The sequence below is a fragment of the Aulostomus chinensis genome, chromosome 23, assembly GCF_037954235.1.
Source record: "Aulostomus chinensis isolate RoL2024-O1b breed Wild chromosome 23, RoL_Achi_v1.0, whole genome shotgun sequence".
Taxonomy (NCBI): Eukaryota; Metazoa; Chordata; class Actinopteri; order Syngnathiformes; family Aulostomidae; genus Aulostomus; species Aulostomus chinensis.
Window position 1 is genome coordinate 12,196,705 of NC_141342.1, and position 12,797 is coordinate 12,209,501.

The 12,797-nt window shown below is 46.1% G+C and overlaps 2 protein-coding genes across 8 annotated transcripts in view; one reads left to right on the forward strand and one right to left on the reverse strand.

Moving 5' to 3' along the window:
- On the forward strand, positions 1-5,704 carry adprh (ADP-ribosylarginine hydrolase). Its single transcript, XM_086194687.1, has 8 exons — positions 1-364; positions 1,074-1,191; positions 1,331-1,439; positions 1,762-1,860; positions 1,937-2,042; positions 3,115-3,381; positions 3,595-3,809; positions 4,845-5,704. The coding sequence occupies exons 1-8, from the start codon at positions 357-359 to the stop codon at positions 4,991-4,993; spliced, it is 1,071 nt and encodes a 356-aa protein (XP_086050813.1). The 5' UTR covers positions 1-356; the 3' UTR covers positions 4,994-5,704.
- Positions 5,460-12,797, reverse strand: part of LOC147239604 (ataxin-2-like protein) — a 12,303-nt gene continuing 4,965 nt past the window's right edge. For 3 of the 7 annotated variants that reach the window (XM_086194668.1, XM_086194669.1, XM_086194663.1), the window contains 17 exons: positions 12,453-12,701; positions 10,690-11,147; positions 10,517-10,603; positions 10,281-10,394; positions 9,998-10,078; positions 9,758-9,819; positions 9,285-9,353; positions 8,594-8,943; positions 8,357-8,426; positions 8,124-8,258; positions 7,607-7,670; positions 7,350-7,531; positions 7,105-7,246; positions 6,869-6,978; positions 6,518-6,697; positions 6,249-6,414; positions 5,460-6,163 (listed from right to left, as the gene is read on the reverse strand). In XM_086194668.1, coding sequence (XP_086050794.1) covers positions 6,114-6,163; positions 6,249-6,414; positions 6,518-6,697; positions 6,869-6,978; positions 7,105-7,246; positions 7,350-7,531; positions 7,607-7,670; positions 8,124-8,258; positions 8,357-8,426; positions 8,594-8,943; positions 9,285-9,353; positions 9,758-9,819; positions 9,998-10,078; positions 10,281-10,394; positions 10,517-10,603; positions 10,690-11,147; positions 12,453-12,701 — 2,569 coding nt within the window. In that variant the 3' untranslated portion in view covers positions 5,460-6,113. The remainder of the gene's footprint in view (positions 6,164-6,248; positions 6,415-6,517; positions 6,698-6,868; positions 6,979-7,104; positions 7,247-7,349; positions 7,532-7,606; positions 7,671-8,123; positions 8,259-8,356; positions 8,427-8,593; positions 8,944-9,284; positions 9,354-9,757; positions 9,820-9,997; positions 10,079-10,280; positions 10,395-10,516; positions 10,604-10,689; positions 11,148-12,452; positions 12,702-12,797) is intronic. The other 4 variants (XM_086194665.1, XM_086194666.1, XM_086194664.1 and 1 more) reach the window with 4 other exon arrangements.

Genomic DNA, 12,797 nt, shown 5'->3' on the forward strand with positions numbered 1-12,797 from the left:
TCGAGAGATTATAGGGTTGATAATTTACATTTAGGGTTTACGAGATGTAACCGTCACAATGATTCCCAGGGGAAATTTGTGAAATGAATGTCAGTAATAAGAATTGTTAATAATAATGGGAAGATTTATGGGAAGCTGGAGACCTGACACTGCTTTTTTTAGCCCGCACGTTTGCAGGGTGTCCATGCTGGGTTCAGACCCACCGGGCTATGATCCGATCCGAGCACGCAGGCCTGATCCGAGCAGCTAATTCTTGTGGCGAAAAAAGAACACCACCACCAACAAAAAGTTGTTTGTGCAGCCCCGGTACCGTCCCCGGTGTGTGACCGCCTTGTGAAGACCGATTCCCAGCTGCAATGGATCGGTGAGACCTCCACTGTATCACGAGAACTCGTCATTAACGTACGTTCGATCCATTATTGTTCGAATTTATATTACGGTAAGGTTTTCAAGGACTAGTTAGAGCTGACGTCACAAGGCTGCTGAGTGTGTATGCACGGCAATCTGTAAATTACTTCAGGGCTCTTTTAGCCCTCAATTTAGTCCTACAGGCAAGAAGCAAAGCCTGACAGCTAGTTTTAACTTCATCCAGGCTTTGAAACTTTAATGTTGGAAGACGAACATTATCGATGTCAGGAGCGCGGAGTTAAATACCCATCACATGCGTCTGGCATGTTAGTCTAAATGTGAGCTTGGAAAGTGGATTTTCACGCCTTTTCAAAAGATAAAGTGCCCAATTATTGTGTTACAGCAGCAAATTAAATTAAAACATACATGAAAGGGCTTCAATGCAGTTAAAAAGGGCACATGCAATCGCGAAATAAAATATAACTGGAGGTTATAAGGAGAGAGGTTATAAGGTGCAGAAGACATAAAAAAAACTAATCACACTGCTTCAGTGCATTTCTCCCATTAAAGTGGCGACAACAAACCTTATAACCCATGGATTATTGCGGGTGTGATGCACACTTCAACAATGTCAGCTTCATGAGGGAATAATAACACCTTCTAACTTCTGTTAGTTTATTGTGACTGTAAGATGAGCGGTGGTGGTGGTCTGTCTGTCGTCCCAGCACAACTGCAACGCTGGAGCACTATAAAGCGGCCATGTTGCTGAGCGGTGCCGGAGACGCTCTGGGCTACAGGAACCAGCTGTGGGAGTACAACGAGTCAGGCCCGGCCATTCACCAGGTCAGTGCAGCGCCGATAGTCCAAGTTGGTCCAGGCAGGGGTCCTTGACTGGGTTTCCTTCCTTCCGGTCACCCTGCTTGATATTATGCTGATGATCAATTACCGGTAAAGGGTCATTCCAGCTTGGATGTTCTTGCAGGAGCTGCAGGAACTCGGTGGTCTGAAGAACATCAAGGCCGAGCTCCCTGACTGGCCCGTGAGCGATGACACGGTTCTCCACCTGGCAACAGCTGAGGGACTAGCAAGCGGTGAGGTCCAAATCACATTGGACTGCATCTCCTTCTCCAGTGTCCTTTGCTCTTTGAACAGAACAGTTGATTGGATTGATGTGCTCCTCGGTGTTGTTCTGATGAGGCTTCATCAGGACACACAACACACCCTCCTCCGCTAGACTGAAGGTTAAATCTAATTTCCAGTCTCTCCTTGATTTGCTGCGTTATTACGCCTTCACACGAGTGGCGTGACCTTTACTGTGAGAAGGCAAACAAGCGGCCTTGTTAACAGACCCACTACATCATTTAAAATGTTAATATGGACGGGGACTGCAGTTTGAACATTTCTCCCTCACAGGGAAGACAGGGGAGGAGCTCCTGCACGAGGTGGCTGCTCGCTACGTGGAGGGGATGAAGGATATGGAAGGGAGGAAACCGGGTCCTTCAAGCATTCTGGGTGAGGGACGGCGTTCATTTATCTAACGTCACATTCACGGGGATTGTAGCAGAGATCCTAATGTTTACTCTCTCAGGAGTGTCCCAGCTGAAACCTGGGGAGGAGGGGGGGTACAGAGTTCCCTATAACCCTGAGGGCACAGGCTGTGGAGCGGCCATGAGATCCATGTGCATCGGTCTGAGGTACAATAACCTAGTATAGTCTTGGTGTTGACTTAGGGACGATGTGGAAATGAAGGGAGGACCATCGTTCATACATGATTTATGTGTGTGTGTATATATATATATATATATTTCCCCTGTAGACATGATTGAGATTTGAAGAGATGCATGGAATGGTGCTCTACATATTTTTGTAACTGTTTGCGCAGCAGCAGTTTATCAATACTGACATGAAACAGTCTTCATTATTGTGCTTTGTCTTGTGGCACCGATTCATTATTTTTATATTCTTTGGGTTTTAAGTTAATCTGCAAAAACAAGGCTTGCACCCCACCCCTCGCCCTCGCCAGTACCAAAATAATGTGCGTGTGTGTGTGTGTGTGTGTGTGTATGTGTGTGTGTGTGTGTTAAATGTATGGTAGGGTGGCATTCACTTGAGGCGGTATTTAAAGGCCAGAGTTGCAATACATAATACTAATAAGATACTAATTAAAATAAGATCACAAAAACGGTTGGAAAGATTGTATCCCAAGGAGCAACTCGAATTAAGAAAATCATAAAAATTACTATCTAATAAAATCGTAGAGTAAGAGGTCATTGCAAAACTAAGATGACCTTGGAGCCGCCGGAGTTGTCAGCTCATCCGTGAGTCCCAGCGCACATTTTTTTGAACGTAATGTGACGAAATTTGCTCGAGGCGTTCCAGTTACATGGAGTTGACAAGGACAGGTTGGATATACGGACAGAGGCGCAGGCATAAATCTTTTTTCACTTAACGTAAAAATCTTTGGTCAACTCAAGAGAAGCGGTGGAGCGAAATAGAAGTATCGTTTTAGACAGTGCGGTTATGTTTAGATGGCCGGAGGCACGGATCAGACACTCAATATTTTAGAGAAGAAATGCAGGTTTTGCATTATAATGATTTTACCTTCCCTGTCCTGAAAATAGCAAGTAAAGAAGTCCACAGGTAAAAAGCTCATGTGGAGACAATTAAAGTATGAAAAGAAATCATTAGCGTGTGTGACGTTCGTCTAAATAATGTTCCGCCGAAGACTGTCTCATTATGTTTATGGACTTAAACTCTCCACACCAGGTATCCCAAGCCCGACCAGCTGTTATCACTAGTGGCGGTTGCCGTGGAGACAGGCAGGATGACCCATCCTCACCCCACTGGTTTCCTGGGAGCCGTAGCCTCTGCACTTTTCACCTCGTACGCCGTCCAGCGAAGGCCAATGACAACGTGGGGTCTCGGTCTTATCAACGAGGCTTGTCCGATCGCAAAGAACTTTGTTCAGGGTCGAGGTTTCGCCGTGGAGGAGACGGAGAGAGACTGGAACTACTTCTGTGATAAGTGGCAGTGGTGCGAGCCTGGTCGAAATGTCATGTTGTATTCACGTCCTGTTTTCCCTACATCAGCAACTTCCTTTGAGCCGCATCCGTCTCAAGGTTAACGCAGGATGTCACTCGGCTGACAGCAGCACTGGCTTCATTTTATTCTTTCAGCTTTCTTCATCCTGAGTTCATAAAGCTGATGCCTCTAAAACATCAGAAAACCTCTCACCTCCATCTACAGGTACCTGGACTTTAGGGGCATCTCTCATGGGGTGGGGCCTGTGACTTGGCCTGCCTCCTACGGCCCAGCTGAAAGAGATGAAGCCTACAAGACCTTTAGCCTGTCCGGCTGGGCAGGACGCAGCGGTCACGACGCCCCCATGATCGCACTGGACGCCCTGCTGGGGGCGGGGTCAGACTGGGAGGAGCTGATGAGCAGAGCGGGTTTCCATGGAGGTCAGACATGCATATTGAAGTTATGATTGAATCATAATCTCCCCAATCCTTACAAAAATCTGGTTTCTATTCCTAAACATTTTAAATATCCCTTTTGGGTCTGATAGCTGACACCCATAAGAATCTTTTACCCTTTAAAACACGGCGGTCGGGAAACAATCCGCCCAAGTGCCATGGCTGTCCACGACGCAACGTGATAAATCTTAATTTTGATGGATTTGGATGAATTCAGGTTAAGGTGGCGTAGCCCATATTGATCAGGACGGGAAGATCCTAAAGCTTTTAAATGTGTTTATATGCGTTACATTTATGGCGTTTAATAATATGATGGCGTTTTTATGTTTCAATTTGTCCTTTCCTGACTTTTCAAAATAAATCCAGTAAAGTGACACGACTTCCCTGAAGAAACAATTAAGATTTATGTTATTATGACCTGGAGGTTTTGACTCAGACGCCTTTCAAGTCCACATGGTAAACAGTTGCCAATTAACACATCCAGCAGAGCAACGCGAGCAAGAACTACATATTCATGGTCATTATGAACTTATTTTACCATAAAAAACGTAATGAGAAGGGTTTTTAATGGTACGCTGCCTTTTAATTAGAATAATAACAACCTTTTCTTTCCCACTTAGTGCTTCAAATGTCCGTTGGTGCATGTAACTTTAAACCTGCTACCTGACTGTCATTCCATAAAGGATGGTGTTCGGACACAAGCGTGACCCCACCCCCTACCCCCACCGGGCCGCTGGGTTGGATACTAGTGAGAATCCTACCATCAATGAGGGCAAATTAGAAAATAAAACAAACCAAAAATATTTATATTAGCTAAAACACTTAAACTGGGTAAATCCGATTCATCTTCAACCTTCTGTTTGTTGTTGCCTAACAGAGTCAAGATTTGAAAATCTTGGAAAAACTGGAAAATCCCAAAGGGTTGGGGAAAAATATAAATGTGTTGTTTTTTTTGAGTGTAAGAAAGTGTTGACTGTGTAAATACTGAGCCGCATCGCGTGTCATTTATTTCTGTTCCAGGTGACAGTGACAGTACTGCTGTAATTGCCTGCTGCTGCTGGGGTCTCCTATATGGTACTAAGGGGGTCCCTGAAGGCAACTACGCCCACCTGGAGTACCGGGACCGCCTGGAGCGCTGTGCTGAGCAACTTTACGCCCAAACACACTGAGGGGGAAAACTGGGTCACACACTAACACATTGATGTAGGACTAACTGGTGCACTCAGTAAAACATTGATTTTGATTGCCATCACAAAATGTGGTGTCATATTTGCCTGAGGGGGGTTGGGGGGGGGGGGGGGGGGGCTGTCCCACCAACCCAAAGAGGAGTCACAAGGGCTGTGGGTCTCATGATGTTGGAACTGAGGCCAGAGTATTAGGAGGGGTCCCCCTAGTGACCAGTTTAAATCAGTGTGCAGAGCTGTACCACAGTGGAACAAATTTCAGCTAATGAGAATGTGGAGGGAATACAAACTGTCCCCCGGGAGGAAATTACTTGGTTTTGTCAGCCGACATAAAAACAAATGAGCTCAACATGAAATGTGTGCTTGTTATTGTCAAATGTCACACACACACACACACACACACATGTGGAGCACAGGTGATGATAAAATAAACTTAAACAAATCTTTGAAGTTAAGTTGAAAACTTTATTTTTTGGTCATTGTTGTTTTAATATTTTTTTTGTCTTGTCCATTTTTTTTTATTAATTATATGTTCCTAAGGAAGAGAAAAAGGGCGGGAGGGTGTTTGTTTTTTTTAACTACTTGATCGAGTTAAAAAGAAATTATTTGTTAAAAGTCTCCTCTCCTCTTCAAATCCCTCATTTCATGCTGTCTTGATGAGAAAATCCTGCATCATTCTGTCATTCCTGTTCGTGTCGAGGAACTTACAAAACTTACAAGGCTAAAAACACATCTCTGGAAGATAAAAATGTCCGCTGCTGCTGTTTTTCATGCGTGTTTCATCCTCTGACTGGTCAAACCTGGCGAGGGTCCTCATGCCTCTGAAAGCGGAAGAAGTTGGAGAGAAGAACAGGATGGCAGCAGGGTTCCGCTGTCACCTCCCGCCTTCTCTCGGCATGAAAAGGTCCTCCTCCTCCTCCGGGCTGAAGCCGAGGTTTGTACCGATGAAGAACATCACAGCAGAAGAATAAGGTGCTCTGAGACTTTTGTCTTCCTCTCTCCTCTGTATTTTTCAGTCAGCTTCACATCCGACAGGCGTTGGGGATGTTGGGGCTCATTCCTGGGAACACTTTAGGAGGGTGGGGTGGGAAGGGACCAGAGAAGTTTAGTTTCCAGGCGGATGGAAGGGAGCAGGGTGTGTTTGAACCTGCATTGCTGTGGAGGAAAATACAACCAACTAATTATAAATGTCACATCAAACCACAGAGGAGGTTCTTATCTTCTGTGGCTGCTCTCATACCTTGTGGATGTCCTATGTAAAAGTGTTGGTGTGCTCCTTGCTGTGGTCCGTGCTGCGGGTGCTGGGGCACTGAGCCAGGTCCCTGCTGTGGGGGTAGCATCACTAACTGGGGCTGGCCGTGGCTCCCCGAATGGTGGGGACCTGACATGGCTCCCTGTACGTGGGCCTGGAAGAGATGGAAAAACCAAAAACATTTTCATACTGAGCTCGATTTTATCTTTGACAGTGATTTGCAGTGCACAAAGGCTGACCAGAGAGTGAGCCCGTACCTGTGCTATCTGGCCCAGGGGGTATGTGGGTGCGATGCCCTGGTGGCTGTGGATGCTGTAGCTCTGAATGGGGTAAGAGCCCTGTGGAGATGTGTGGCCTGGTGGCATGTTGGGTGGCGTGGGTGCCGACAGGGGGCCTGAGTGGTACAAGGACTGAGGTTGTGGGCCTGACTGGGCATTCTGAAAGAAGAGATCATAAATTAATCACAATAACTGATCTTCAGGAATAGAAATTCAGGTCAGACAGCACCACCCCAAAATAGACTTGAACTAGTGTTTGTGCTCATCTTGACTCAACAAATGAAACCCTGTAAATTAGGGGGACCGGTTAGTTCTTGAGGGGCACCTCACCTGTCCAGGGCTTGGTGCAGCATGCTGGGGCGGGGGCTGGTTGCCTGTTGGGGTACTGGAGGGCTGGGGCTGATGTACTGCACCAGAGTGATGGGAGAAGGACTGAGGGGCTGCAGAGAAACCACAGAATCAGTGTTGTAATTCCCAGTGTCCGTATGAGGAGGGTCTAACCCTCAAGCCCACCCATGAGCAAATATGAGCAAATGGTTCACTTATGTGTCTCATGCATTATTCACCATAGATTCCCTGCTGTGGTCCCTGAGGCCCATCTCCCTGTGTAGGGAACTGAGGGCCCCCCGGAGGTCCAAGAGCTTGAGGGTGGGGACCCCCGCCTTGACCTATCATCCTCGCCCCACCCTGCAGCATGGAGTACATCTGCTGAAAAGAAACAAAAGAGATATCAGGCACAGAAACTGCCCTGTTAGGTAAAGAATCTATCACAGGTTTGAAGGGTCATTCAGGCCCAAGTAAAGAGTCCTACCTGTCCGGGGTAGGGCGTCATGGCCTGGATGACCTGCTGCTGGCCATACTGCTGCGGGTTGTACTGAAGGTAGGACTGAGGGTATGGGGATGCTACCAGGGGAGCACCAGCTGCCGACGCCGCTGCTTGCAGCATTGGGGGTGCTGACGTACCATGATCAGATCGCTGAGCTACGACTGAGCCTGGGGAAGGTCAACTAGTTACATCACCATCCAAACACGGCAGCAGTGGACGGACGAGTGGTGCGGTGCGTTTACCTTTGGTCCTGGGGTACTTCCCCTGGCTGACGGTAGACATGGTGTACTGGTACATCTGTGGGGCCTGAGACACGCAAACCATCAAGAGGTCAACATAAATAACCAATGAGTCCATTTAAACACAACTGCAAATATATTTTAAAAGAATAGTTTCAGTATCCAAAGCGCTTGGTCCCAGTTTCAAAAACCTATTCACTATTCTATGTAAACACTTAATCTTAATATTCAGGCAATAATATATTTCAAGATGTAGTTTTAGGCTCTGGGAGAATACTGCTCCCTGACCTTTAAAATAATTGCCAAAATAATCAGGAGATTAATAATGACCAGCCTGAAATAAATCTTTTGGCAAGCCTCTTGACCTCATTGCAATTTTCCTTCAAGGTTACAATTCCTGTTTTTTACCACTTATCATCTGATATACTTGGAAACCTACAAAGTTGCTGCTTCAATGTGAGAGGACTGAACAAGGGAGCGGAGGAATCACAGTCATGTAAACTTGTTTGAGTTCACGTACCTGCACAGAGTGGATTTGTGAGACGTAGGAGAGGTAGGGGGTGTTGTAGAGGGGTCCCTGTCCGCCTGGGTGTTGAAGGACCACTGGGCTTGGAGGGGTGGGTCGAGGCGGGGTGGGCGCAGTGTTGGGTTTCGTCTGTGGCAACACAGCCAGAGATAAATAAATGTTGCATCAGTTCACTGATGCAACATTGCACACTGCAATCACTGCAATCACTGATTGAAGTGGCTCACCATAGGCATCTGAGGTTTGATTGGGTTGAATTCTTTAGCATTGGGGTTTAAGGTGGATTTCTTCACTTGACTGAAGAGATAAGAGAACACATTACACACACACACACACACACACACACACACACACACACACACACACACACAAGAACGCACGCGCACACACACACACACACACACACACACACACACACACACACACCTTTACTTTAAATCATGTCTATTTATTTAGAAACTCACTCTGCCACGCCCTCTGTTGTCTCTGACCTGCCCTCCTCACTTCCTGGGGTCCTGGGCGGCTGAGGGGCAGCTGGTGATTGTCTGTCTGAAATGGGTGCTGTGGTGGCAGCTGTTGGGGCACCCGGTGTGGTGGCGGTTTCCTTGGAGGGGTCCTCAGCAGGGGCGGGTGAAGGCTGAGGTTGGGGCTGGGAGGGACTGGGAGCTTGAGGCTGCAGTTTGGGCTCCGACGCCGGGTGAGCGTCTGATGGCGATGGCTTGGCTACGCTTGGTTGTGTGACTTCACCAACTGCCGGAGGAGTTGACGCTGCTGGAGAGCTGGGAGAGCTTGAGCCGCCGCCGCTTGGTTGAAGCTGGAGGACAAGCAGGAAGAGAAGGGATTGGGGTGATGACAAAACCAGAAGGAAAGAAATGAACATTTAACACGGACATGTGGCACAATATTTGGACTGAATTACCAATTAGTTTCATTACTGATTAATTTATATTCTTTATTACTGAAACTATTAAATCTCAGCTTGTTTGCTTATTGCAACCCCAATAGTCTAAACCCAAACAGTTATCAATTTAATAACTTATAAGAGACAAAACAAATCAGTAAATCTTCCAAATTCAGATACTGGAACCACAGAATGGTTTACATAAGTAAACTTAAGACAGAAAGAAATCATTGATCTTCTTTTGATTAACAAACCGTTTTTGCTCTCTCGCTTCCTGACATCTTCAACTTTCTTTGTCTTTTGAACTGGACCACATCATTTATCTGCAATTTTAAGTCCAAATTTAGTGAGTTTACTGAAGACTCAGAAAACGTCCCAACAAAAGTGGAGACTGCCACCAAAACGACACACCACAGAACAGGTTTATCCTTAAATCACAGAATCTAAAATATATGAAAGGATATTTGAAATAAAACGTCACTACGGGTAAACATCGCAAGAGTTTAGCTTTATTTTCAGGACTCTTCTTCAGCAGTGTCGCTGTACAGTGAGAGTCAGCAAACAAGTACTCAGTGTCATATAATACAAGTAAATGTCCACAACAAAATGGAGGGAAAAGGGAAAAAAACAAAAAAAAGCTAAATCAGTGTTGTCTAAGGACACTGGCTCATGATTGGTTACACATTTTCTAATTTCACACTTAATGGAAAAACAACTGAACTCTTACTCTGAATTCCTTGCCAAATTTCCGTAGCTCCTCAATCTGCGACCTTTGTTGAACTGAGGGAGCTGGAGGAGAGAGGAAACAAAGGTTACTGAGAACGTGACATTTTTAAAACTGCAAACACACAAAACAGTCAAAAACATGCACGGGATGCAACTGGTCATAAGTGTGTTCTTGCAGTTTGAGTGCCAGTTAAAAGACATTTCCAGCATGTCGTTGGTTGAGCTGGTCTTGTACACAGACCTTTACTACTCTTGCTTTCCTCTGTGCTGCTGGGGCTCTCAGCTGAACGTTCTTTAGCAGTTGCGCCAAGGATCTCGTTCACTTTAAAGACATAGAGACATGAGAAACTCATTAGTCGTTGTGCTTCATTGGATTCCACCTTCAAAAGCCGCCACTTCCTTCCAGGAGGCGACTGTCTCGTGGTAGATGAGGCTTGTGTCATTACAGAAAGAAAATGGTTTTGACATTGATTCCAAACTCCTAATTATAAAACAAGAACAGGAGGCAAGACGGTGGACAGTACCATCGACAGGGAAGAGAGGGGCGGGGCCAGATGTCTTCTGGGCAGGCAGGGAGACGGATGATGTGTCCAAGTAAGGAGGGTCCTGGGAAGAGCCTGATTTAGGAGAGCGAGTAGCTACATGGACAGAAAGGAAAATGGATGAAGGTTTTAGTAGAAAAAAAATCATTCAATAATAATAGAGAGGCTCGATTCAGGAGGGAATAGCAAGTGGTAAACAAAGCGAGCTCAGACTGTACCAGTGGACTGGGCGTGTGAGTTTGGAGTGCGGACTGTCCTGCTTGACTGTGGGGGTCTTTGGGCTTTAGGGGATGTCCTGGCAGATACTGAAAGGCACAACAAGAAATTCTCCTTACAGTTTATCCAAATTCATACTGCTGAGATGCATGCTGAGCAGACTTCACACACCCACCTCCATTAACTGGTCTGCCAGCATCTGAGAGAGAGTGTGGGAGTGAGTGGGAATGTGGGACTGTGTGTCCATGAGGGGCAGGAGGGCTGGCTGGGGAAGGGGCTGCAGAAGCAGAGGCTACTGTGGTTGATGGGGCACCTGGAGAGGCAGGTGTGTAGGGACTGGCAGGGCCAGAGCCAGGTCCTGGGCTGGGGCTTCCCTGGGGGTGGTGGGGAGCATAGGCCCCACCACGGCCTGACAGGGGGCTGCTTCTCTCTGAGGGGGAGCCACCGGGCTGGGGCCCAGAACCAGAGGGCAGGGGGGGTCTGGGAGAAGAGGAAGAGGAGGACGGAGGAGTGGAACGGTAACCTCCACTTAGACGATTATGAGGTGGAGGCCCACCAGGACCTCTTTCGGCTCGCTCCCGCTCTCGGTTCATCTCTCTCTGGCGCTGAGGTAATGGAATGTATTTGCCCTCCCTGACAGAGAAACCCACCAATCAGCAACAACACAGAGAAAACGCACCCTCAACCAAACCTCACGCATACAAAAATAAGCTAAAATATAAAGTTTTCTTCATTCATTATTTTCTAGTGTGCTGTTTTAGTTCCTACTACTAGATGAACATACACAGCTGTCCAATGTTAAACATTAGGGCATGGGCTTCACCTGCAATACTATACAATTTACCTTTGACAAGAATATAGCTTTATTTTACAGCTAAATTTAGCATTGCAGTTACAAGTAAAGATAATTTGATCACTGTTTTGAATATAGAGTCAAAATCTTCCTAAAGGCTACAATGAAATTAGTCAAGAAGATTTGTCCAACTGCCAAAAATCTAAATGAATTTATTTTACTCAAATCCTGACAAGAATGTGAGAAAAGCAAACTGCCATTTAAGGAGCTGAAGTCAAATATTTTCTGCTTGAGTGCATCAAACCAACTTAAACTTTTGAAGAACAAACTGATTTCTAAAATAGCGAAAATTAACTATTTTCATCTGATTCACTCATTCATTTATCAATTAATTGTTGCAGCTACAAAGCTATGTGCTTAACCAATCCTAGGGTTAGGTTTTTGGGCCATCACTAGCATTTTCAAGGCCCCAATCGGTGTGTGAATTTGATCATTTTTTGTGTTGGTGAGTGACTGGGCTCAGACACTGAGGCTCTCTGACAGCAAATATAATTAGCAGAGACAACATTCAGGTAGCAGCTCCTCAAATGGAATAACTGTTGCTTTCGCTGTCACCATGACATCACCACTGCAGCGGCAGATAATACCAGCTGCTGCTAATTAGCGGGAGTTCAGCTCCTCAAAGACAGGACGAAGTCAAACTTGTCTGATGATACATTCAAGTCACTGTGCAGCCAATGTCTGTACTTGTCCAGAGTTTGTATACAAGTCAAGACGCTCCAATCATTTTTCTTCAGAAAAGAAACAACATTTAAAAGCATATAGCCAAAAATACCCTGTTAGATTTAGTAGCTACAGCTGTTACTTCTATGTGACATTAAATATATATAAATATACAAATGTAAGTATAGTATCGAGCTCTATATCTGCATACATTGAGGGCTCAGATTCAGGCCATAAAGACTTTAACAGGACATTCATAATGTAGTGAGATGGATACCTATATTTATCTCAAGAGCCTCTCAAGTCTCTTGAGGTTCAGTGTCATACTGGACTGAACATAAAGGAATGCAAAGGAGACAGGAAACATGGATCACACTCAACACAAAAGCTACCATCTACAAATATCTGAGTCGCCCTCTCACCTGTTGTTGGCCCCAGGGCTGTCTCGGCCCCTTTCACGCTCCCTGTCGCGAGGGCTCTCGCGGCCCCTCTCCCGATCACCGCTGTCACGCACCACAGCGCTGTACTTGTCCTCCTCAGTTTTGCCCTCATCATTTTCCAGGCTGACACGATGGCGATACTGGGGACTGGACTCAATCTCACTGGCCAGGCGGGCGGCGCGTGCCTCTCTCTGTCGGTAGACCTCCGAATTGCCCTTCTCCAGTGGCACGCTGGGCAGTAACAAACGAAGAAAGAGGACAGATGTAGAAACCAGCTGATCAAGCCACCAGACAGGAAAGAAACTAGGGGGTATCTAGTATCATTCC